Source organism: Colossoma macropomum, unplaced genomic scaffold (assembly GCF_904425465.1).
Source record: "Colossoma macropomum unplaced genomic scaffold, Colossoma_macropomum, whole genome shotgun sequence".
Lineage (NCBI taxonomy): Eukaryota > Metazoa > Chordata > Actinopteri > Characiformes > Serrasalmidae > Colossoma > Colossoma macropomum.
This window is the reverse complement of record NW_023494802.1, coordinates 29,464,032-29,488,561: the sequence shown is the minus strand read 5'-3', so window position 1 is coordinate 29,488,561 and position 24,530 is coordinate 29,464,032. Positions and strand designations below refer to the sequence as shown.

At 38.7% G+C, this 24,530-nt stretch overlaps 1 protein-coding gene across 2 annotated transcripts; it reads left to right on the top strand.

Annotated features, from left to right (window-relative positions):
* The first annotated feature begins 487 nt into the window (after positions 1–487).
* On the top strand, positions 488–24,379 carry LOC118822819 (NACHT, LRR and PYD domains-containing protein 12-like). 2 transcript variants are annotated; one of them, XM_036592119.1, is made up of 16 exons: positions 488–825; positions 1,200–1,325; positions 4,322–4,447; positions 5,619–5,732; positions 5,841–5,954; positions 6,045–6,155; positions 7,555–7,612; positions 8,538–8,739; positions 8,839–10,615; positions 11,783–11,956; positions 14,244–14,411; positions 16,245–16,418; positions 17,577–17,744; positions 17,934–18,107; positions 19,333–19,503; positions 21,243–24,379. In XM_036592119.1, the coding sequence occupies exons 2-16, from the start codon at positions 1,222–1,224 to the stop codon at positions 21,403–21,405; spliced, it is 3,798 nt and encodes a 1,265-aa protein (XP_036448012.1). In that variant the 5' UTR covers positions 488–825; positions 1,200–1,221; the 3' UTR covers positions 21,406–24,379. The 2 variants fall into 2 exon arrangements, with proteins under 2 accessions (XP_036448012.1, XP_036448013.1); XM_036592120.1 differs by lacking the exons at positions 488–825; positions 1,200–1,325; positions 4,322–4,447; positions 5,619–5,732; positions 5,841–5,954 and having other exon boundaries at positions 6,118–6,155; positions 7,555–7,617.
* Positions 24,380–24,530: the final 151 nt, after the last annotated feature.

Here is a 24,530-nt window from a genome sequence, read left to right as displayed (position 1 = left end):
TTACATCCAGCAAAATAAAAATTCATTATTAAAACTCGCGGAAAACCTTATTTGACTGTGTTCTCTGTACAGGAAATGTTAACTTATTTTCAATTGCATACGACTGTACAGATGGTGAAAAGAAAAAATTGTGAACAAAAAAAAATATACATTTATGTTCACATCTTACAGAGAATTTGGTCGCATAAATGTTATGATAAATCAATGTTATATCAATTAAATAATTCAGGTGTATTTTTAATCATTAAGCAGGCATCCACAGTGTTTGTTTGCATGTCCAAAACAAAATTTTAAGTTTTCATTTTTTCAAGTAGGGTCCCAGTACTTATCATGTTCATGAGGGTAACATAAGTTGGGAAATATTGATTAGATATGTTTGTTTGTTTTTTTTGTTTGTTTGTTTGTTTTTTTGTTTGTTTTGGGTGAAGGACTTTTATTCCTGTTGTTATGACGTGTCTGTGTTTGTGTGTGTGATTGTGTCAGAGAGAGAGAGAGAGAGAGAGAGAGAGACTGACTGACTGACTGAGATTTATCTTAAAATCTTAGCGTTAGTAGACGAGCGTTTAAAAGAGACTTTCTTAATAAAACTTTACTCGGTGTAATTTTATCTCTTCCTGGTGTGAAACATGAAACGAAACCGAAACTCACGGAGTAAACAGAGGGAGGAGAGTGAACACAGTGGAGAGTGAACACAGTAAACAGAGTGAGGAGAGTGAACAGAGTGGAGAGTGAACACAGTAAACAGAGTGAGGAGAGTGAACAGAGTGGAGAGTGAACAGCAGCTCGTCCAGCGCCGCTTATCTGCAGTAGGAGCCCAGCTGAGCAGTGAGTGCCGGTTAGCCTTTGTTCACAGTCGTCACTGTCCGTGTTAGAGCTTCATGATGAAGACAGAGGTTATATAACAGACTAGCCTAGCTTACCTTTCACTCAGAGACAGCCTCACAGTCTGTACAGGGACAGGTGTTGGTTACCTTATATTCCTTCACGCTAAGTGCTACATAGAGAGAGTACTGAAGTGGTGTGAGGAGTTTTGGTGTACAGCTGTATCAGAAGGGTCCATTCGAGTTGCACTGTAAACAATGAACTGAGTAAACTGATTGGGGATTTCAGTGTGCCTTCATTGTGTCCGCAGTGTGGTGAGGTTCGTGCTCCCTGAGGCTTACTGTCAATCTAATTTCAATCTAATTTCATTTCAACAGCTGGAGCCTCAGTGAGAGAGAAATGGGGGACGAGAACACGTCTGAAGCAAATGTTTCCTTGGGTTCTGAAGATGAGGATGGAAATAGTTCACTTACAAAACATGACACCCTTCAAAGGGTTGACAGGTAAGTGTGTACATTACTGTGTATGTCCAGAACTTTGTAGACACCTGCTCATCCAGCATTTCTTCTGAAATCAGGGGTATTAATAGGGGGTTTGTTCCCCTTTTACTGCAGTAACAGTCTTTACTCTTCTGAGGAGGCTTTACTGTAGATCGGGGGTGTCCAGTCTTATCCGCAAAGGGCCGACGTGGGTGCAGGTTTTTTATTCCAGCAAAGCAGGAGCTCACCTGATCAGCTGTTTGACCAACTGTTTAAACAAGTGGAACCAGTTGTGCCCCTGCTCCTTTGGAATGAAAGCCTGCAGGCCCCTTGAGGATAAGTTTGGAGGTCCCTGCACTAGATGTTGGAACATTGCTGTGAGGATTTGATTGCTTTCAGGCACAAGAATATTAGTGAGGTCAGGTACTGATGTTGGATGATCAGTTCTGGCTCACAAATCACAAAGATATTGGATGGAGCTCCATCTCTCCAGAGAACTCAGTTCCACTGCTCCACAGCCCAGTGCTGGGGGGCTTTGTACCCTTCCAGTCAACACTTTTCATTGGGCATGGTGACCTTAGGCTAATGTGTGTCTGCTTCTGAGCATCCCATTCTATTGGCAGTGCTCATCTATGGAAATTATACAAGCTGTGTTCAGTTGAACACAGGGGTATTAGCTCCTTAAAGGAGCTGCATTCATTAATTAAAACAGGTGTCTGTTTACTTTGAGACATATAGTGTGTGTAAAGTACTGTGTCAAAGTCAGAGAATACCCTTCATTTATTTAACTTCTAGTGAAAGTGAAAATTGCAATTAAGTACAAGTTATTCATTTGAGAAGATGAGATATAAAGTAATCCACTTGTGTAAAGAAGGAGAAAGCGAAAGGAAAATAATGAAAAACAAAACTGGTAAAAAGTGATTAAAAATGCAAGACCTGGTAGACACCAAAACTGTCCCTATCAGATAAACAGCACTTAAAGCTTTCATCTTCGAGAGACAGGGGAAAATCAAGCTGCTTCAGACCTGAAAACATCCACAGGTGCTTCTGTCCATCCTTCCACTGTGAGAAGACAACTCAGCGCTATGAGTCTGAAAGGATGTGTAGCTGACAAGAAAAACCTCACTGAGAAAAGGAAATAGAAAAAAAGAACATTTGCAGATTAAACAAAATTTTGCCAAACGAAGAAGCTGCTGGTGGTCTCAGAACAATGGATTGGCCACCAGATAGTCCAGACCTCAAAATAATTAAATATGTTTGCGATTACTTGGATTGTTAGAAGCAAAAAATGAAGCCAACTTGTAAAACTTTGGAGGTGTGGAAAAATATCCCCGCAGATTTTGTTTGGAAAAACTGAAGTGAGTCTCCTGAAAAGAATGGAAGCTGTAATAAAGGTAAAGCATGGACACACTAAATACTGAAAAATCTGGTATTATATTTAGTTGTTGAGGCTTCTGTTTAGTATTTGTTTCTGTATTTTTCCTGACAAAAATGAGTAACTTGTACTTAATAATGGTTGTTTTGACTGGTCTCTGACTTTTTCACAGTACTCTATGTCTGTGTGTAATATACACTGATCAGGCATAACATTATGATCACCTCCTTGTTTCTATGCTCATTGTCCATGTTATCAGCTCCACTTACTATATAGGCACTGCAGTAACACTGACGTGATGATGGTGTGTTAGTGTGTGTTGTGCTGGTGCGAGTGGATCAGACACAGCAGTGCTGCTGGACTTCTTAAACACTGTGTCCACTCACTGTCCACTCTATTAGACACTCCTAGCTTGTCAGTCCACCTTGTAGATGTAAAGTCAGAGACGACAGCTCATCTGCTGCTGCACAGTTTGTGTTATTCATCCTCTAGTCCTTCATCAGTGGTCACAGGACGCTGCCTACAGGACGCTGTTGGCTGGATATTTTTAGTTGGTGGACTATTCTCAGTCCAGCAGTGACACTGAGGTGTTTAAAAACTCCAGCAGCACTGCTGTGTCTGATCCACTCAGACCGGTGCAACACACACTAACACACCACCACCACATCAGTGTCACTGCAGTGCTGAGAATGATCCACCACTCAAATAGTACCTGCTCTGTGAGGGCCAATGGGGGTCCTGACCACTGAAGAACAGGGTGAAAGGGGGCTAACAAAGTATGCAGAGAAACAGATGGACTACAGTCTGTAACTGTAGAACTACAAAGTGCACCTATATAGTAAGTGGAGTTGATAAAATGGACAATGAGTGTAGAAACAAGGAGGTGGTCATAATGTTATGCCTGATTGGTGTAAGTGTCAGACATGTATGTATTGCAGGGATTGACAAGTTCTAATAGGTTTCAGGTACAAGTCTCATCATTTTGTGCTTGCAGATTCTGAATAACTGCCTTTGTGTGACCCAAATCTGCAACAGACTCTCATTACTGGACTCTGGACTGTGACTGTGGGACTGCTTGGTGAAATGGTTCTTCAGATTGATGGAGAATGTGTTGCATATGGTTCTATGTAGAACCTTTTTGAAAAGTGTTCTGTACTAGCACCAAAAAGGGTTCTTCTATTATTACAAGCTTGACATCGTAACAGAAGAACCTCCTTTGGTGCTATATAGAACCATACACAACACATTCTCCATCAATCTGAAGAGCGATTTCACTATGCAAAGAACCCTTTAATCATGCAAAGGGTTCTTTAAGTGTCCATGGTTCTATTTAGAGAACCATTTTTTACTAAAGAACCCTTGAAGAAACATCATTTTAAGTGTGTTTTTAAGCAGATTCTTCTGAGTAGTCTTCAAATTTGTTGGTGCAGAATTGAAATAGTGCACATAGTGAAGCTCAGTGGCTTATGTCTCTGCGGTTTATCCGACTGATTGAAAATTGCTTTCATACTCTGATTTTAAATCAGCTGAGGTCTCACAGTTAAAAGGAAACATCAGTTCAGCACAAAAGGACAATTTAAAAATCTGATGTTGTCAGCAATGTCCCAGGCTGAATAAACACAATATTATTCTTACTGCCATCCAGTGTTGATGTGGTCACTCAGGATGAGCGAGCCAGTTCTCCTGAACCCAGCTGTATATCCATGAAGAGCGACTGGTCCATGGATCCTCCAATCACACTCCAGGATGGAGGTGTTACTCCCAAGCAAAGGTAAAGCAATACAGTACATTTCCTGCTTTGCCTATCAGTTTCTTAAAGAAAAATCACATTTGCACAGTTTACCTCTGACCCCACACAGTTGATCAAACAAGTTCAGTGTCTGAAGTTTGCTTCTTTAGTTTTCCACTTGAGCTACAAGGATAATATAGCTAACAAGTAATGAACGATTACACGCTTCCAGTTAGCATAGTGCACGCTGCTTGCCTGAATCATCACATATTTTCCTCAAGCTGTTAAGCAATCTCCAGTAGTCTCTTTTAGATGGTTTCTGACTGTGTATGACTTACTGTTAATTTAAAAAATGGACAAAAGTACATCGCATAGCAGAAGACAGTAGTAGCCATGCTGAAACCTGAATTTTGTTTGTACTTCTGATTTGAGTAGGTCGACGTAGGGCTGGGCAGTGTGATAATGTGTATCTTTACTATAAAGAAATGTGTCACAATACTGTACTGTTCAAGTTACTGAATAATAAGCCTGGAATGTGAAGGAGTTAATAGGCTATTTATATTCATTTATTGGTGGATTATGTTCTTCAAGATTTGATGACCATTTCTTAAATATAAGGCATTCTGGATATTGATTTTATTTGACTTCATTTTCAGTGTTATACAGCTCAGTCATTATGAGATCTACAGCTCTGTTCATTGTCCATCTTACATTTTTTCATTTTTCACAGCTTCCTACCAGTTATTAGAAATCTGTGAAATTGTGGAGGGTTAGCATCTTATTATAATCATTTTATACATGCACCTACAACAAAATTGGTTTTATATTAATGGATATTATTGACTCCAAACTTTTGAAAAGAAGTTTATGGCCCGAAAAGAATTCCACTGTTATTACGGGTCACAGAACCTTTTCTTGGTACTATATTGATCCATTTTCTAGTGTTTAGTAGAGCAGGGAAAATTGCCAGACTTTGCTGAAGGGTTTTGTCAATAACGCTAATGTTGCTAATGCCTAGCCACCAGTTAGCACGATGAAAATGACATTATGCTAAGTGGCAGCTACTGGATTGCAGTTATCAGCAACATTACGGGTGAGCTCTTCCTCTAACCTAAAACACCTTCCACAGAGTTAATGCTACTTTTCAGTGGGCCATGACTTTAAGCTGTAACACAAACATGATTTCCATTTTTCCATTTCCATTTTTGTTCAGTGAAAACAAGATAGACTCAGACGCCCCTATGCCCAGCTGTGTGTCCTTAAAAAGTGACCATTCAATGGATCCACCAATTACAATAAAAGATAGAATCTCTCGCAGTGAGCAGAGGTAATCGCCTATGACTGTTTTTTGCTTTATGGGGGACGTTTTACAAACAATTTTATGCTTATTGCATTACTTGTTTGTCAATGAAGTCATGAATTTTCTGCTTTTAAGGGTCCGCCAAGGGAGAATAAGCTCATCTGTCCCTAGCTGTGTGTCTATGATGAGTGACCAGTCAATGGATCCACCAACCACATTTAAAGAGGGAGTCGGGTCCACAGAACAGAGGTTCCCTCTCTGGCATTTAAACTGTTCTTTTCCTTTTCTTATGTGTTTATTTTATTTTTATATTGAAATGCAGTGTTATCTATTCTTAAGTGTCCGGCAAAGGAGAGCGAGTTCACCCACTTCCAGCCATCTGTCCATGAAGCATGACCGTTCAATGGATGCACCAAGCTCTTTCAAGGCAGATTTTCTTGCTGACCAAAGGTTGTGTAATGGACTGTCCTAATTTACTCACAGTTCAACCCTTAAAATTTTCAGTAGTTGCCAGCATTAACAAACACACGTTGTAAATTTATGGAGATTATTTATACCTCCTAGCTTATTGAAGTAAGCAGAGAGATTCTGCCGAAAGACAGAATTCTTCTAAAGTCTAAGCCTCTATTGCATAATGTTGCCTAAGGACAACAAACCCATTTTCCTCACTACAGTTTGAATAAACCAAAAAAGTTTGTAGACGATACACTCTACAGACAGTCTCCCTCAGAAAAGCAAGTGTTTGTCATTTTTCAGACATCCAGAAATATGATTCACATCTGTTAGATTGTGAAGTTCTTTTTTGATATTCAGTATCATTTAAATCGTTTTTATGTTCTGAGAAACTGCTGAATTATGTTTGTTGCCTTGAAGCAACATTGTGCGACAGTGGAAAGACTTTAGCCAGTAGCAGGTGAAGTGTCAGTTATGCAGCCATGCCATGGAACGTTGCAGTTATTGTTTAATTCTTCATTTAGAATTATTTTTTGTTTAGAAGCATTTTGTGTTTTTGCCTATATTGAAAGCTTATAAAGTATCTAACGTGTATGCAGTTTCAGAGGCTAGAAGCCCCTTCCAGTTCATAATGTCATGTAGCAGTCAGCATCCAATATGTTTTACTAGATTCATTAGTTTTGTTCAGAAAATTAATGTCAATTCTCTTTATTTGAAAGTTACATGATTCTTTATTAGGTTTAAGCACAGTTTTAACTCTCATTTGTGGTTTTAAATGATTGTTAATGTTCAAGAAAACAAAAGACTACTCAACTAGGGGATAACGTGTAAATATGGTTTCTTTGAAAAAAGCATGATATAGTAATATTTTCTGTTTTTTATAGTATCAACAAATTGTGTAGTTACTCAGTTTCATGCTAAACATTTAGATACAAAAATCTACGCGGCTGTAAATCACTCTGTACCATTGCTATCCATTGTTGCACAATGTTGCCTCAAGGCAGCACACCTTTAAAGAAACCCCTTGCATGCATTACTTCTAAAATTTGTTTTTGATTTAAATTTTGTGCAACGGGAAAAAATAAAAACATTATTTTTAAACATTGTTCTCCTACTATGTGCAATAGAAGGTTAAACTGATACCACTGGTGTTTGTAAGTAGAAAAGGGAATATTGTGATTTGAATTTGGTCAAAAATTATTTTTGTGTTGATTGGCCTGAGATCTGGAGAGTTCAGGGCAATGAAGCATCAAAAACCCACTGTCATGTTCATGGAGTCTTTTGATGACAATACTGTCCGTGTGACGTGGTGCATTATCATCCATCAGTGTGGATAAACTGTTGCCATGAAGGAATGAACTTAAGCCATGATGTTTTTTTTGTTTTGTTTCTGTAGAGACCAGCTAGCGAGATCAGGCACAGAGTCTGACTTGTATCTCTCTGCCACATTAAGGGTGAGGTCAGCAAATGCTGTATAAACCGTAAATACATGTTTATAGATTTAACAGGACAGTTTCATTTACCTACATACAGTCCTGTGCAGAAGTCAGAAATCACCATTTATTTATTTCATGTCTGGTCAAAACTGAATGGAATTACGCTGGAGCCTCAACAACTTTTCAGTGTTTAGTGTGGTCACTCTTTGGCTTTATTACAGCTTCCATTCTTTCCAGGAGACTTAATTTCACTTTTTCAAAGAAATCTGCAGGCATATTTTTCCACACCTCCAAAGTTCAGTCTTATTTTCTCATTTTCTGCTTCTCACGATCCAAGAAATCCCAAACACATTCAGTGAGGTCTGGACTCTAGGATGGTCAGTCCATTGTTCTGAGAACACCAGCAGCTTCTGTCTTCTTTTTTGTCTATTTCTTTTCTCAGTAAGGGCTTCTTGACAGCTACACAACCTTTCACACCCATAGTGCTGAGTTGTCTTCTCACAGTGGAAGGATGGACAGAAACACCTGTGGATGTTTTCAGATCTGAAGCAGCTTGATTTTCTCCTCTCTCTCAAAAACGAAAGCTTTAAGTGCTGTTTATCTGATTGCGATGGTTTTGGTTGTGTTATTTTCTCTATATCTTTTCCAGATTTGTAAACTCCTATTTTTTCTCTTCCTTTTCCTTCTTCTTTCTAATACGAGTAGATTGTCTTTTATCTAATCTTCTCATAAACAAAAATGAGTAACTTAAATTTAATGGCCATTTTGTCTAGAAATTAAATAAATGAATGGTGGTCTCTGACTTTTACACAGTACTAGAAGTCCTGTTAAATTATACTAGACAAAATGATCAATTTCTGACTATCCAGTGGAATTATTCTAATGTCTCATATATGTTGGCTGTGGAAGTATCTCCGCTAATGATTTTTATTGTTCATATTAGCTTTTCGAGGAGCGGTTTATTGGTTTTGTGAAGGAGGAGATAAAGAAAATCAGTCGGATTCTGAGCCCAGATTACACAGGAGGCATGGAGATTTCAGAAGAAGATGAGGATGGCAGAGATGCCAGAGAAGCATCTCTAAAGATCGCCATGCACATTTTAAAGGGCATGAAGGAGACGGACCTTGTAGAAAAACTAGTCAAACGTAAGATCTACACTCTTGCTCTTGTGTTTTCATAGCTTACTAAAGCAAAGCACCCTTGTTTGTTTTATAATGCACTTTCTTTCTTTCTTTCTTATTTAGTTGAACGTGTATTCTCACAGCAAAAGAGCTTAAAGCATAGCCTGAAGAGCAAGACCGAGCGGATATTTGAAGGAATCGCCAAGCAGGGAAATCCAGCCCATCTCGACAAAATCTACACAGAACTCTACATCACCGAAGGCGGAAGCGGAACACTCAACAGCGATCATGAAGTGAGACAGATGGAAGCGTCCTATAGGGGTTCAGTGGTGCAAGAGACACAGATCAATTTGGACGACATCTTTAAACCTTTACCAGGGCAGGAAAAAACTATTAGAACAGTGCTGACCAGAGGTATAGCTGGCATCGGAAAAACGGTCTCTGTGCAGAAGTTCATCCTGGACTGGGCTGAGGGAAGAGCCAATCAAGATATCCATTTTATGTTCCCATTGCCCTTCCGAGAGCTGAATCTGATGATTGAGAAACAGTTCAGCTTAGAGGAGCTTCTCCACAGGTTTTTTAAAGAAATGAAAGATTTAGGACTCTCCGTACTCGAAGAATACAAAGTCGTTTTTGTCTTTGATGGCCTGGACGAATGTCGCTTGCCATTAAATTTCAAGAGCAACGAGATGTGTTCGGACTTAACTAAGCCAATGTCACTGGATGTTCTTTTGACAAACCTCATCATGGGGAACCTGCTGCCATCTGCTCTCCTCTGGATTACTTCCCGACCTGCAGCTGCTAACCAGTTGCCTGCCAGGTGTGTTGACCAAGTAACAGAGGTGAGAGGGTTCAACGACCGAGAAAAGGAGGAGTACTTCTACAAAAAGATTAGTGATGAGAGTGTGGCCAGCAGAATCGTCCAACACGTGAGGTCTTCCCGGAGCCTCCATATCATGTGCCACATACCTGTCTTTTGTTGGATCTCGGCCACCGTGCTTGAGAGATTGTTACGTGAAGCCAAGAGCCGACGGGTGCCCAAGTCTCTGACCGAAATGTACACGCATTTCTTGATTTTCCAGACGGTGCAAAGGAACGAAAAGTACACGGAAGGTAATGACATGGATCCTTGCTTGACGAAGGAAAACATTTGTTCACTAGGAAAGCTGGCCTTTCAGCAGCTATGCAAAGGAAACTTGATCTTTTATGAAAAAGACCTGAGGGAATGTGGCATCGATGTCAAAGATGCGTCGGTCTACTCTGGAGTGTGCACACAAATCTTCAGAGAGGAACTGTACCAAAGTAAGGTCTTCTGCTTCGTGCACTTAAGCTTCCAGGAGTATCTCGCAGCCTTATTTGTATACTTAAGCTGGGTTAGCTTCAAAGACCAGTCTCAAGAGCCAGATGCTAACTTTCAAGAGCTTTGTTTAAACTCAACACTTTTTGACCTGCATAAGAGTGCAGTGGACCTGGCTTTGTGCTCAAAGAATGGCCACTTAGATCTTTTCCTCCAGTTCCTCCTTGGCCTGTCCCTGGAATCCAGTCAGAATCTTCTGCATGATCTGCTGACGCAGGAAGTGAGTGCTGAAGAGAGCCACCAGGAAACAGTCCAGTACATAAAGTTGAAGCTTGGTGAGAACCTCAGGCCCGAGAAGTCCATCAATCTGTTCCATTGCCTGCACGAGCTTAACGACCATTCCCTCGTGAAGGAAATCCAAAGTTATCTAAGCTCAAGGAATCTCTCCTCAGAGAACCTTTCACCTGCGCAGTGGTCAGCTCTGGTCTTTGTGTTGCTGACCAGTGATGAGAGGATGGAAGTGTTTGACTTGGGGAAATATGTCCAATCGGACGAGGGATATAAGAGGCTGAAGCCTGTAGCCAAAGCATCCAGGACTGTCATGTTAGTATGATTATCACTGAAGTTATAATAAATGAATACAGTGCTGTGCAAAAGTCAGAGACCACCCTTCATTTATTTAATTTCCTAACTACATAACTAAAAGTTATTCATTTTTAGAAATAGTTCTGAGAAGATTAGATGTAAGAGAATCCACTTGCATCAAGAAGGGGAAACAAGTGAAAAAACAGGCCAAGCCTGGAATTCAGAAAAGATACTGAGAAAATGGGACTCCTTATAACCACTAAAGCCCTTTCACCATCAGATAAACAGCACTACAAACTTTTATCTTTGAGAGAGAGGAGAAAATCAAGCTCCACTCTTGCTCCAGATGTGAAAAAATCCACAGGTCTTTCTGTCCATCCTTCCACTGTGAGTACACAAAGTCACAGTGGAAGGATGGACAGATGTGTAGCTGTCAAGAAGCTCTTAACAAGAAAAGGAAGTAGATAAAAAAACAAACAAAAGCATTTGCAAATCAAACAAAGAAGCTGCTGTTATACTTATTCTTGAAACAATAGACTGACCACTCCAGAGCCCAGACCTCAGTCATCACTGAATGTGTTCATGAGAAGCTGAAAATGCAACCAACTTCTAAGACTGAACTTTGGAGGTGTGGGAAATATCCCTGTAGATTTCTTTGAAAACTGAAAGTGAGTCTCCTCAAAAGAACTGTTTTCTGCTTTTTCTTCTGATGCTGAAAATAATAACTTGTTTTTAATAGCAGTTTTGACTGGAAATTAAAGAAATAAAAGGGTGGTTTCTGACTTTTGCCCAGTATTGTAGTTCTGCAAAAAATTTGATGTACAGATTTTCCTGTCAACCAGCCAAGACATGTTTGGCTTTTAGTTTCGCCCTGTAGCTAAGAGGGTAATGTAGCTAATAAGTAATGGAAGCTTGTACCCCAATTAGCATTGTAGAAAACACGGACATAAATCATGGTACATTAACTTACATGACTCCACACAGTTTGAGGCTATGGTTCAGTTGAGGGGATATACGCTTTCATTACTTGTAGGCTGCATTGGTCTTGTATCAAACATGTCTTGGCTGATTGACTACACTTGGGACAAACTGAGGACTGTGTACATGTAAAATATTCATTTGATGCTGCATTATTTTTGCTGTAATTGTGAAAATGATTTAACTGTGTGTGATTTTGTCTTTCAGATTGTCCTCATGTAACCTTACAAAGGCAATCTGTCATTCACTGGGAGCTGTTCTTGCTTCAAACTCTTGTGCTACTAGAGTACTGGATCTAAGTTATAATGACCTGCAGGACAAAGGAGTGAAGCAACTCTGCAGTGGCCTGAAAAATCCACTCTGTCTGCTGGAGACACTGAAGTAAGCTCCCACAGAAATAATGGCACACTTAGTAAAGATAAAAAGTTTTGGTTTTTAATCACTTAGACTGAACGTTTAAGTGATTAAAAACATGAGTAAACTGAATTGAATGGTAACGGCACAATAATGGGCACCTTTTACCTTTTAGTTAAGTACAACCAAGGCTTGAGACAAGTGGTCATACATGGCTTCCTGTTTCATTGTGGCATAAATTAGGGATGAGTCTGTTGCGAAAGTTTAAAAAATCAAATAGTAAATTAGAATTTTAGCTTGTCTCTAACATTATACATTCGCATAAGAAGCAAGATAGAGTAGTGTGGAGCCTGCATCTTATGTTTTGATCTGAGATTCTTAACTGTTTAGTCCAAAAAAAAGGAAACATAGAAAGACTACTGCGGCCGGCTAAAGGCTACCACACACAGCTTCATGCTGCACTGGCAGAAGTCTCTGGGGCTGGGTAGCAAACAGTACAAAGCATAGTTATAGCACATAAGAATAAAACTTTTGGTGACAGCTAACTTTTAGGTGTTTTCACACCTAAAAATCAGGACCAAGGTCCGAACCAAGGTTCATGTTTTTATTACATTGTATACATTTGATCTGGTTAGTTTTGGTTTCACACTGCAATTTAGCGAGCGGACTGAAGAACTTTGCATGACACACCTACGTCCCATCGTCATCACCTACGTGGGCTGTGTCTCCCTATATGCAAGGAGAGTGCGTCTGACGCCAGGGTGTTGTCAATTTGGTGGGTAGCCATTTCCGTTAGGATGGAGAAAAATGAATATCTCTCTCATTCTCTCTGAAAATAAGGTAAAAGTTTCTGCGTTTTTATGAGCCTTTTCAAGTTGACTTTTGCCTTTTTCGTTGGACAAAATTACAATAACATATTTCATCTCCTCCTCTCTTTGTGTGCTGCCGTGGTTCATTTTTAATTAGAGACGATAGCCTGCCTTAACTTCCTATAATTTATCTGAAAGTCCGAACCATCCAAGAAGTGTTTTCACACAGCGGACGAACCAAACCATGGTTCAGTTTGATCTGGACCAAGACCACCTTTTTGGTCAGACTAAATTTTGGTCTTTGACCACACCTAATATGGTTCGGACCAAACTAAAAGTCCAAAAGTGCAGACCAAACAAAAAACAGTAGGTATGTTTTCAAGTTATAAGGTATTGGGTGAAATATGATCTGGCTAGGCTAATAATGTTAGCTCATGTGGAAACAGACGATTAGAATTTGTCTGTGTATTCGTTTACCTTTAAGAATTTAGACTGGTTACACCTTTCTCTGTGTAAATTCACAAATGAGCATGATTTATCACTTACCCTAGATGCAGTCAAGCAGCCAGGACATTTTTGATATGACACGTGCTTCTTTAGTTTACAAAAGGAGATGCTAGGCTAATGTTGCTAACAAACACTGGAACAAACTCGTCTCCATAAATACATAACGTCTCCCAACCCATTTAAAAGGCGTCCAGATCTTCATTTGCTCCACACAGAAAAATCAATATGAACACACTGTGACTTACCTTAGTCTGTAAATACAAAATAAACGTCTGATTACGATTTTGACAGCCACATTTTTCAGCACAAATGAGCCCCAAACATATGTTTGAACTTGAGTACATAATGCATAAGCTGGACGCTGGACCCACCAGTGACTCGATGGCCTATGAATCCTTGTACGACAGGAACTTTGTGGTGTACTTGTGGCAAGTGCCAGGTGATTACAACTGAGATGGAGTGTCCGCTGTGAGGAACGGGAGCTGGTCTTGAACAAAGATGATAAAAAAGGATGTTTATTCATTTCTAGAGTCAAACCGGGTAAAGCAACGTTTATCAAGCATGTTAGTTGCATATAGCATGGCAGTAGCTAAGTGAGCACAAAATGGACAGCAAAGACAGAAAGTTAACAAAGCATAACTCAAATCCACTTTTTAATCATAGAAATTTACTTGGAACAGCTGTAGATTGTAGAACATCCTGTTTTTCAACTTTCTTGCAATAATCAGGTGAAAAAATGATCAATGCATACACAGATTTTTGCACAATACCTTTACTGAACAGCACTTTTGATACAGAAATCCAGTGGCACGGAAGGTTGTTTGCTCTTCATAAGTCTTGCAATCAACCTTGAACATACTGAACTCCTCTATGACACCAGTAATTCAGAAGTTCATGACTCTGTATATTAGGCCTGTATTATATTAAACACTGTCTTGTTATTATCCTTATGTTTCAATAATATATTAATAATCATTGTTTTCCGTGTCTTGTTGTAGACTTCAGTTCTGTGGAATCAGAAGAGATGGCTGCTCAGCCCTCGTTTCTGCTCTAAAATCAAACCCTTCGCACCTGAGAGAGCTGGACCTGAGCTACAATCCTACTGGAAACGACGCACTTACTGAGCTTTTAGCGTTTCTGCCTGACTGTAGGCTCGAGACACTGAGGTGCTTTGTGTGAACCTTCTCTTGTTTGGTGTATTTGATGTATTAATGTCATTGTTTTATTTCATTTTTAATCAATTTAATGAGTTTAGTAGTGATGAGTGCATTTCAGCCTACACCGAGTTTACAGTTTATTTCGTACCATATGCCTTACATCATTTTAACAAAAACCAACCATATGGATGCACTTTGAAGGTATTCAGTTACTGAAGATTCTCACTGGAGCAGTGATACCAATAAAGTAGCATTACACGATCTGTTGACTTTTTAAGTAAAAAGAACCACCTTAGCATGGAACAAACTTAACTTAAATATGACACATTTTTGCTAATTTGGATGACCTTTCAGTCAGGTTTAAGTAAGAACCTCTTTGATTTCAGAGTATCTTGTAGCCAGCTAGCAGTCCTTTTCTCTTGATTTAGGAATTTGTTTCCACTTTTTTCTTTCAGAACACTTCTAATTCAGGTCGACTTGCATGCACATCATGTTAAAGATCTGCAGATTTTCATAATATTGGAGTCTAGGGACGATGAAGGCCATTTCAAAACCATAATCTTTCATTTCTTGTAGTTCAAGATTGATTTTAATACATGTTTGGATCTTTCATTGTAATATTCAACTCCTACTTAAATTTCGTTACCAACTGTGTAACATTAGCTTACAGAATTAGCTGAAATTCAGTGCAGTGCATTCTTACATCTACCCCTGCAGTGCTTGCAGCACTGGCTGCCATGTATCCCCAAAGAATGGTAGATGCTTAACAGCTGGCAAGCTGTTCTTTTCATCAAATGCTGCTCCTTTTTTCCAAACATACATTTGTTGATTGTAACCAAAGAGTTTAGTTTTTGTTTCATTAGACTACAGTACTTGTTTCCAAAATGCCTCTGTTTGATCGTACTTCAGATCTTAACAACTCTGATGCAATCACAGTTAAAGTTACCTTCTGATGATGCTGTAGATGATGTTTGTCCAACAGCAGTGGGCCAGTGCATCACTATTTGTGTGCAAGACAAATCTTTCTGTAGGTCCTCGGCAGTGATATGGGGGTTTTGCTTTGCATACCTGCGCAGGCTGCAAGCAGATTTTTTTTTTTTGTTTTACAAATCTTGTATTACCCTTAACTTCTGTTTCTTGATGGCATTTCAGACGCTGAAAATTGTTTATTGTATTTTATAGTCTTCTCTTGCTATGTAGATAAGTCAGTTTTCTTTCATTTTAGATCCTCAGGCAGTCACTTAATGAGCTTTTGTCTGATGAGTGTACGACTGTTGTGCACAACACTGAGAGGTTTGAAGGGTCACATAATTTATTACATTTGGCTGTTGTCTGCACTTGATTTGGATTAAGGTCTAAACAAGTCAAATAAACTCTGAGACCTTACAAAAAATAACAGTTGTGGATCAGCTGATTAAGCACTCAAATGTTTGCACACTGTTTTTTTTTAGTATATAAAATGTAGCAAATAAATGGTACATTCAAATTTGTACAAGAATGTCATATTTAAGTTTGTTCCATGCTGAAATAGTGTGAACGTCTGTTAGCTTTGAAAAGCAAAATGAAACTGCAATGTTGAGAATAATATAATAATATCTGATCATTGGTTCTAGGGTGGTCCTTAATTTGCACCTACATGGTAGCTGTTTCAGATCAAATGGTCAGTGAATGTAGCAACAAGTTAGGTGTCAGGTGTACCTAATAAACTGACAACTCTGTATATTATCGCAGTAGAAATTATGTACCAATTACAGGTACAAGGTACAAGGTAAAGGTACAATGAAATAACAAACAAAAACAGTATTTGTGTTTTCAGTGCTTCCTTGTTCTGATCTAATACAGGATCTCAGGTTGCAGTATGACAAAGGAAGGCTGTGTTTTTCTGGAATCGGCTATAAACGCCAAACCATGCCACCTTAGAAATCTGGACCTGAGTGTCAACAGAATAGGGGACTTAGGAGCAGGAGTCTTCTCTGCATTACTGAGCAATGACAACTGTAAAATTGAATACCTGAGGTAAGCTGATAAGACACTTGTTTAGTTCTACGCTCTTATAAAATAAGGGTTCCTAATTGGTTATTAACTTTTATGTACAGTTCTAGGAAAAAAAAAACCTTTAATTGATGTAGAACCTTTACATTATTTTGAAGTTCTTTAAACAATGGAAAGGTTTCTTTAGGAAACCAAAAGGTTCTACTGTGGCATCGCTCCCTTATTTTAATAGTGCAGCATGTGAGTTAAGTGCGTACCATAAGCTGTTGCCTGTTTAGAGCCAGCTCCAATCCTATGAACCATTTGCCATAATAAATATGTAGGTGTTGTGTTGAATAATCTACATAATATATTGCTAATCAGGCTATTGTTTGGTGAAAGTTGCACCAAACAATAACTGAGACGTAAACAAAGTCCTTCCGAGTGGGTTTATGTGAAATGTTTCATTGTAGAGAAACTTACTGACTCAGACTTCTTTACAGCGATATTGATAGGAACCAGGGGTCACAATATCTATAAAGCAAATTTTATTTTATATCCAAAACCACCATCGAAGTTTTTAGATCTATTGTTGATGATGCTAAAATAGTAGAAAATCTGAAAACTAACTTTCTTTGGGGACTGTTTTGCACAACACCCTGCATGTACCTTTCCAGCATGAATGGCTTCAAAAGTACACTTTAGGCCAAAATCGTATTGCAAAACTCATCATAAAACAATGTGTCAGGAATCAGGCAGCATATTCATAACCATTTCATATATTAACTATCTGTGAGGGAGCTTTTAAAGGCTTTAAATATTTCTCTAGAACGAAGCACTTCACATCAAACCACTCTGAGTGATCTTAGTGATTTGATAATGCAGAATTTTAAAAAATCAATGGAACTCCCCATTATGTCTTCTGAAGCTCAGTGACATAAAATAAAGTAATATAATTTTATAGTTATGCTTAGAAAGGTACCTAAAGACAAAGCTACCATATGCTACTGCAGTTTTCTAGGTTTTTTGCAATTGCTGTATTCATCTCACTTTTGCTGGTGGCAGAGTTGTTAATGATGTCTGTCCAGCTCTGAGAAGAATCACTTTTTAAGCTTATACTTACGTCTACTCAGCCTATAATAATCTGTAGGTAAGCCCAGGCTAAATGTTTATTTAATTTTATTTTTAATGATGTTTTTCCAGGCTAGAAAAATGTAACATAACTTGGAAAAGCTGTAAAATTCTGGAAGGTGCATCCACCTCAGTGTCCTGCTGTCTCAAAGAACTTGACCTGAGTGACAATGACCTGCAGGACACAGGAGTGAAACTACTCGCTTATGACCTGAAGAAGTGCAAGCTACAGAAATTAAGGTTTGTGTAAATACTTATTCTTTATATCATTTTATATGTAATTCTGTGTCTATATTTACTTACCACGTTTCTTTTGTTGTTTTTTATTACTTTAATGAATAAAATTTTCATTTACATTTGTTTCTGCTTATCCATGCCATTGAAGATGCTGTTGTCCTTTTATGAAGAGAGATTTGTCTCCCTCTGCAGGCTGTCTAATTGCAGATTCACTGAGAAAGGTTTCTCAGCATTAGCTTCAGCTCTAAAATCAAGCCCCACCTGCCTGAAAGAGCTGGATGTGAGTGTGAACTTTCCTAGCAGCAAGGGAATGAGGGAGCTGCTTTCAGCACTGCAGCAGCAGACCTGTGCCCTTCAAACACTGTGGTAAGTGCTGAACCCGGTAAGCACCACTTCACAGTTTCAGTGCAGCTTAGAAAATGTGCTTGATGTCAACCGTAGTAGCAGCCATCTTAAATACTGAAATTTAGAGTCAGAAATCACATAAGCAAGTCTATTTGAGATGACATACCATTTTTTTTTTCCAGTAATTGTCTTTGCTTTATTTATTTCATTACATTTTTCTTCATATGTTCTGTTAACATTATGGATTATATGTTTTCTATGAGGACATTACAGGTTAACCCCTTAAAATCCCAGGCTTATTACATATGAAGGTTATCAGTCAGTAACTACATGGACTACAGTGCAAACTGGCTGAGTTATACACACATAGACTGTGTCTCAAACCGTATACTACCATACTAAACCGCATTACTTTGGTATAGGTCAGTGAAGTATATGCTATTTGACACACAGCCACAGAGCAAACCCTCCCTGTGTTTGAAAACCATTGCTCATGCATGCCCATGTGCATGTAAAGAAGAAGCGAGAGTGAGAGAGAGGCGTGCAGTGACAGGGCTACAATGACACTTTATGTACTTCAACACATGGAATTCATTTAGAGTGAGACGTTAAAATGTACAGCATCAACCAGACATCGGACAACGGAGCTCAAATTTGAACTGTCCAGTCCAAAGCCAGACACCTGACAACCCTCTAATTATAACTCCACTATAATTACAAGACTTGCCCTTGCAGTCCAACTGGACTCTTTAGTTCATATTAATTTTTTCTTTTTTAGTTTTTTCTGAAGCCTTCAGTCTCTTCTAATAATACAGGGAGATTCTTTTGAAAGAGGCCCTGAATATTCTGTTGTAACTCCCATTAGGATGAAGTAATCAGAACCAAAAAAATATGCTACATACCTTGACGTATGTGTAATCAATTGCATTACATGCAATGCTGGAAGTGATCTCCGTTTTCTGCCAGACACATGAAGGGGTACCAGGGTATGCACCTGGAAGTTGCAAACGGAGGTTAAGCGTCGTGACGGCTGTCCGGTGCCTTCCTCATCACTCCGACGCAGGGGCATCCCGGCTTGTTCGAAGCTCCATATACTGAGGAACACGGTGCACGTTGTTTCGTTCAGATTGCTTCATCCTAGCGAGAGTTATTACAGAATATTCGGGGCCTCTTTCGAGTGAATCTTCCTGTATAAAGACGATTAATGATAACTGTGTATGATCAGAATTGTTATCTGCCCATACAGCGTGGACACTTGCAGCCTTGACTCAGAAATATGCACCTCCTTCTCCACAACTCTCACCCAGAACTCAAGTCTGAGAGAACTGAGTCTGAGTAGTAATAATATCGGAGATGAAGGAGTAAGGTCACTCTTCATTGGACTACAAAGTGGACTTTCACCCCTGAAGATTTTGAGGTACCAGGACATACAGTTCAATAAGACTGCAATCACGTCTTCACATCCTTGTAAATGACCGGAGTAACTCAAAGCCCTGCCCTTACACTGCCTTATTCTTCAAGGGTTCTTTAGTAAAGACAGTGGTTCTATATAGAACTGTGAACACTCAGAGAACCATTTGCAGGCTTAAAAGGTTCTTTGCATGGTCAGCTCGTTCTTCAGATTAATGGAGAATGTGTTGTATACTGTTCTATATAGAAATTCTGCTATTCGGCTATCGTTATGATATCAAGCTATTTCACCATGTGAACAACCATTTAAGCATGAAATGGTTCTATATAGAACTACAGTTCTTAATAGAACCATTCCCTTTACTAAATAACCCTTGAAGAACCATGTTTTTATGAGTGTAAGGCTGGGCAATACCTCCAAAAATAAAACTGTTACAATAGGTTTTTTCATGTCATTCAGTATTGATAATTGTTGGTAGTTACTGTATGATTTTCTTAATGCTTCATTTAAAGAATAGAATAGAAAATTGTACCTTGAATAAAACAAAAGCTTTATTCTGGTATAAGATGCAAAATGAATATACAAAATTACCTTTATTATCAATATAGAGCATGAACAATCTTCATTTTGCATTTTGTGAGACTTTCTTAAGTGAATTGCTTCTGGATGAGTGACCTCTTTGCTTCTGTCTCCTCCTGTTCTGAGATGTTTTCCTCAAATGCCATGGGCTTTTTTACTCTACCTCCATTTCAAACTATGAAAACAGACCTCTGAAGTTGTGCTTCATTTTATAGATGACATTACGCCCAAATAAGGAACCAGGTCCAAGCTGTTTCCTCTTTTTGGGAAAAATGAACTGCTATCGCATTCTGTGGTAAACAACACGATACAAGGCCAATACATTTTGTACCGTGTACATTCTTCCCTCAAATATCGCTGGATCCTCTGAGTTAAAAGGTCTTTAAGTAGTCAAAATGCAAATATTGAAATGACATTACATGAAAGTAAGTCTACCACCAAACCTCAGCACTATTCTATCAATACCAGATACTCAAACTGGGGACTACTACTGCCAAAGCTTCTTAACTACAACATTTGTCAAAGTTTGCTGTTTTGGGTGGAGTATTTTAGTGAGGTTGCCAGTCTTATGATGTCATTTCAGTGCACAGTGTTAGCTTGCATGAAGTAATATTCGCATTTTGACATTTTTAATGACCTCATAATTCAGAAGAGCTGGTGATATTCATGGGGAAAATGTAAACAGCACAAAGGTATCACATTTTCTTTACCACAAGTGCAATTTTTAAAAATTCTCATAGAAAGAAACATTCCTTATTTAGCCATATCAATGACTACAAAATGACAACGCATCCTTAGAGGTCTGGAGCTTGCTTAGCTAACTTTTCGTAAACCTGCACAGCACCACCTAGTGTACGGAAGCACTAATTATTCAAAATTCAAGTCTTTGCTGGATTAAGGAACAGAATGGCTCAATCATTTTATCAAAAATACCTCCAACACTCATTATTGATATTGAGTTAGATAATTATTGCTTTACTATCACCCAGGCCTACCCTACCCCGTACAGAAATCACATCATCCATGACGTAGATCTACACCATTTTCAGCCTCTATCAGCTGGACATTACCATATGAGGGGAACGGTTATGTAACATAGTCTATTCAAATTTTCATGGTATTTTCATGTAACAGTTTTCTTTTTCATCTTCTCTTCTACGTTGCAGGCTCTCTGACTGTTCCCTCACAGAGAGCAGTTGTGAAATCTTGGCCTCCACTCTGAGTTCAAACACCACTGGCCTGACAGAACTGGACCTGAGCAGAAACCACCTCGGCCAAAACGGAGCCGTCTTTCTCTGCTCAATATCGACCGTAAATCTCATACTGTGAGAACGGTCACGAACCCAGAGCTCCTAGTCTCAAGTGCTGGGGAGTTTAGTGTTCTGCACATGTAATATCACTTACCACAAAACATTCATCATCATTCTCTGCTGTTTAAAGCAATGCTCCAGTGTTTTTCACCCTAAAAACTTTTCACAGTACCCAGAAAAAAAACAGTTTCTGCCTATTTTACAGAAGGTCCCTCAATGTGCATTTGTTTCCTCAGTAACACTGAGGGAATATTTTGATGAAAATGTGACCACAAGACCAGAAATGAACTAATTTTTCTGTGTTTTTACTGTGTTTAAACACTACTCTTTATATGACAGTTGTACACGATTTTTTGTTACATACATAATTTTCCGTTTTATCTCGGCGCGGCCATCTTTGTGTAGAGGTGTGAATTGTTTTCACAGCAGGGGGATCTTACTCCTCCCCTTTCACTCCTCATTGCTCACTAGCAGCTCAACACAGAGTCACATTTCATACACAAAGAGCTAACAATGTCAAAATGAATCTGATAACAGAGTGACGGGGAAGAATATATTTTTATTTGATATATAAATCAAAATACCGACTCGATTTTGGTTAAACTGGCAGAATGACCACAAGGAGGCCTGCAGAAAGAGGCTAGTATCTGTCTGCTGCATCTGTGTTATATATATCAGTTACCATGTACAATAATTTCTTTTACATAGAAAAAGAACCAAAACTCAATGACTGAGAATAGAAGCTTTTTGGCCAGTTTATGCAGAACTGTTTGTGAATCCCTCAGTCAAAGATTTGTAAATTTGTAAATATGCATTCTCTTTCAGAGAATGGACTGATCTTTTTTCAGGGAGAGGATCATTTTTTACCATTGTAGTGGAGATGGTGGAGTTTTCACAGGTTCCTGATTGATGGTGCAACTTTATAAGGAACCAAAAGTTACTGGAACTGCTTTTTACTGTATTGTTCCAGTGAATCAAAGATAACACTTCACAAGAACAGCTTTGGTAAGACATTCTTTCATGTCTACCTCATCCTGAAACCTGTATTGTTACAGTGTAATGTTTGTAGTTCATATAGTTACCAAGTACAAGCATTCCTTTACAGAATACAGCAAACCAACGGCTCCTCTTAAAGGAACACGCATACCTACTCGCCTCTTAGACTAGGAAGACTAGGAAAACCCCCTTCCGATGATGTATCTTGAAGGTGGGAGATAAAACAATAGCTGTTTTATGGTGGGTTTTCAGTGGGTGGGCTACTTGATTTTTTTCTTTTTTTTTCTGCTAGCTGGCCATTGCAGAAGGAAGCCAGGTAGCTAACATTAATGCTGAGAAGTTACGTATCTTATTGCAGTTGTATAATTGTAATAACTGTCTTTACATTACAATAAGGATCAAAAGACAATAATTACTTTTTAGATACGTCCACAAGCTCACAGCTAAGGTTATCAAGGTTGCTGGCTATCTGGACACTTTACCTGAATTTGGCTACTTTTCTCTGGCTAAAAGGCTTAAAAATTGTCTCTGGTGTTCATTTTCTTTCTGAATAATGGCAGAATTGGTGGTTGTATTATTAGCCTATAGCTCAGTGGCTAGGCTAGCAGTCAGGATTGGTTGACACCACAGGGATTGCCAAATACTCTGTTGTATTTCCATAAGGCATGTTGGGTAATATAGTGAGAGAACATTGATGAACAGAAACATGAAAACCAGTGAGGCTGAGGGATACAATGCTGTGCTACAGAATATTACCTAACAACAAATAGCATATTAAAAATGAAGTTTTAAGCCGGAACCCTTTAATTGAGTTTTCCGTTCTAAATTTCGGGAATCACGTTAAAATGATCATTTGCGGTAATCAGTGGTAAAACATAGATGGAGGAGGTGGAGATCAGGTTGAAAACGCTGGAGTCGTCTGTTAATCCAAACCTGTCATGAGCTGCCTGTTTTGAGCAGAATTCCCAAGACTGGGACCAGAAACCACTGCGGTGATCTATCTTCAGTCAGAGCTGTCAAGACTGTCTTCTGTTGTGTAGTTAGTTATGTAATGTTGATATCTGTTGATATTACTGTTAGAATTCCCAGACATGTGAGTTTACGTGACGGACTGTCAGAAGATGTTAACGGCTGTCAGACGACTGTCAGTGGGAGATAACTGTGGAAAGCATCTAGGGAATTTCACGTTACATATAGCCAAGAAGCATTATGGTTACTATCCCCTGTGAGCGTTCATGCTGCTAGCTGTAAAAATGTATAAAAGAGATAATGAAGATACAAGTGTAGATTCTAAATCGAATGTTTTTTAAGGATAATGTGGAAAAAATTGTTGTTGATTTATATAGTAACAAAATGCCGCCCCACTACAGGCATGCAAATTTTTATTTTTTATATAAAAACTGTGTGTGTGTGTGTGTGTGTGTGTATATATATATATATATATATATATATATATATATATATGAGAGAGAGAGAGAGAGACAGAGACACAGACACCTAAGCAACTTATTAAAAATCAGTTATCTCAGCAGTAAGTGTGTTTTTACTTGTAAAATTACCATACATCATTATAACAGATGCAGATAGTAAAAATCTTGATATCATGGGAGAAATAAGTCTGGTTCTAAATTTCTCCCAGGTACCCCAGCCATTCCCTCGAAATTCCCTGACCAGCAAGTATTGTTGTATTTACTCTAATATTAATGTTTTTCAGAGCAAAGAAATGTTTAATGCCCAGATAAATGACTTACTCTGATTTTTAGGTGCCTAAAACCTGTGTATAGTACTGTAAATATATAATGTCTCTGTCGGGACAAAACGTTGTATCTCCTTTTCTGGCCTTTTCTGACAAAATTTGAAAAGCTGACCTTCATTTCTGCATTAACGTCCATTAAGTTTAGAAAGTTTTTTCTTTCTCCTGTAATGTTACCATTTTGGAGATGTGAGGTTTTGTGTCAGTGTCATTGATTAAGTACACCTCCTTGTTTCTACGCTCATTGTCCATTTTATCAGCTCCACTTACTGTATAGGTGCACTTTGTAGTTCTACAATTAAAGGCTGTAGTCCATCTGTTTCTCTGCATACTTTGTTAGCCCCCTTTTACACTGTTCTTCAAAGGTCAGGACGACCACAGGACAGAGCAGGTAT

Excerpts from the sequence above, each read along its gene's own strand:
- LOC118822819 (XM_036592119.1), top strand. The coding sequence starts at position 1,222 with ATGGGGGACGAGAACACGTCTGAAGCAAATGTTTCCTTGGGTTCTGAA. Across the intron at positions 7,613-8,537 it reads ATCTCTCTGCCACATTAAGG|CTTTTCGAGGAGCGGTTTAT; the intron begins GTGAGGTCAGCA and ends TGTTCATATTAG. Across the intron at positions 19,504-21,242 it reads TCACCCCTGAAGATTTTGAG|GCTCTCTGACTGTTCCCTCA; the intron begins GTACCAGGACAT and ends TCTACGTTGCAG.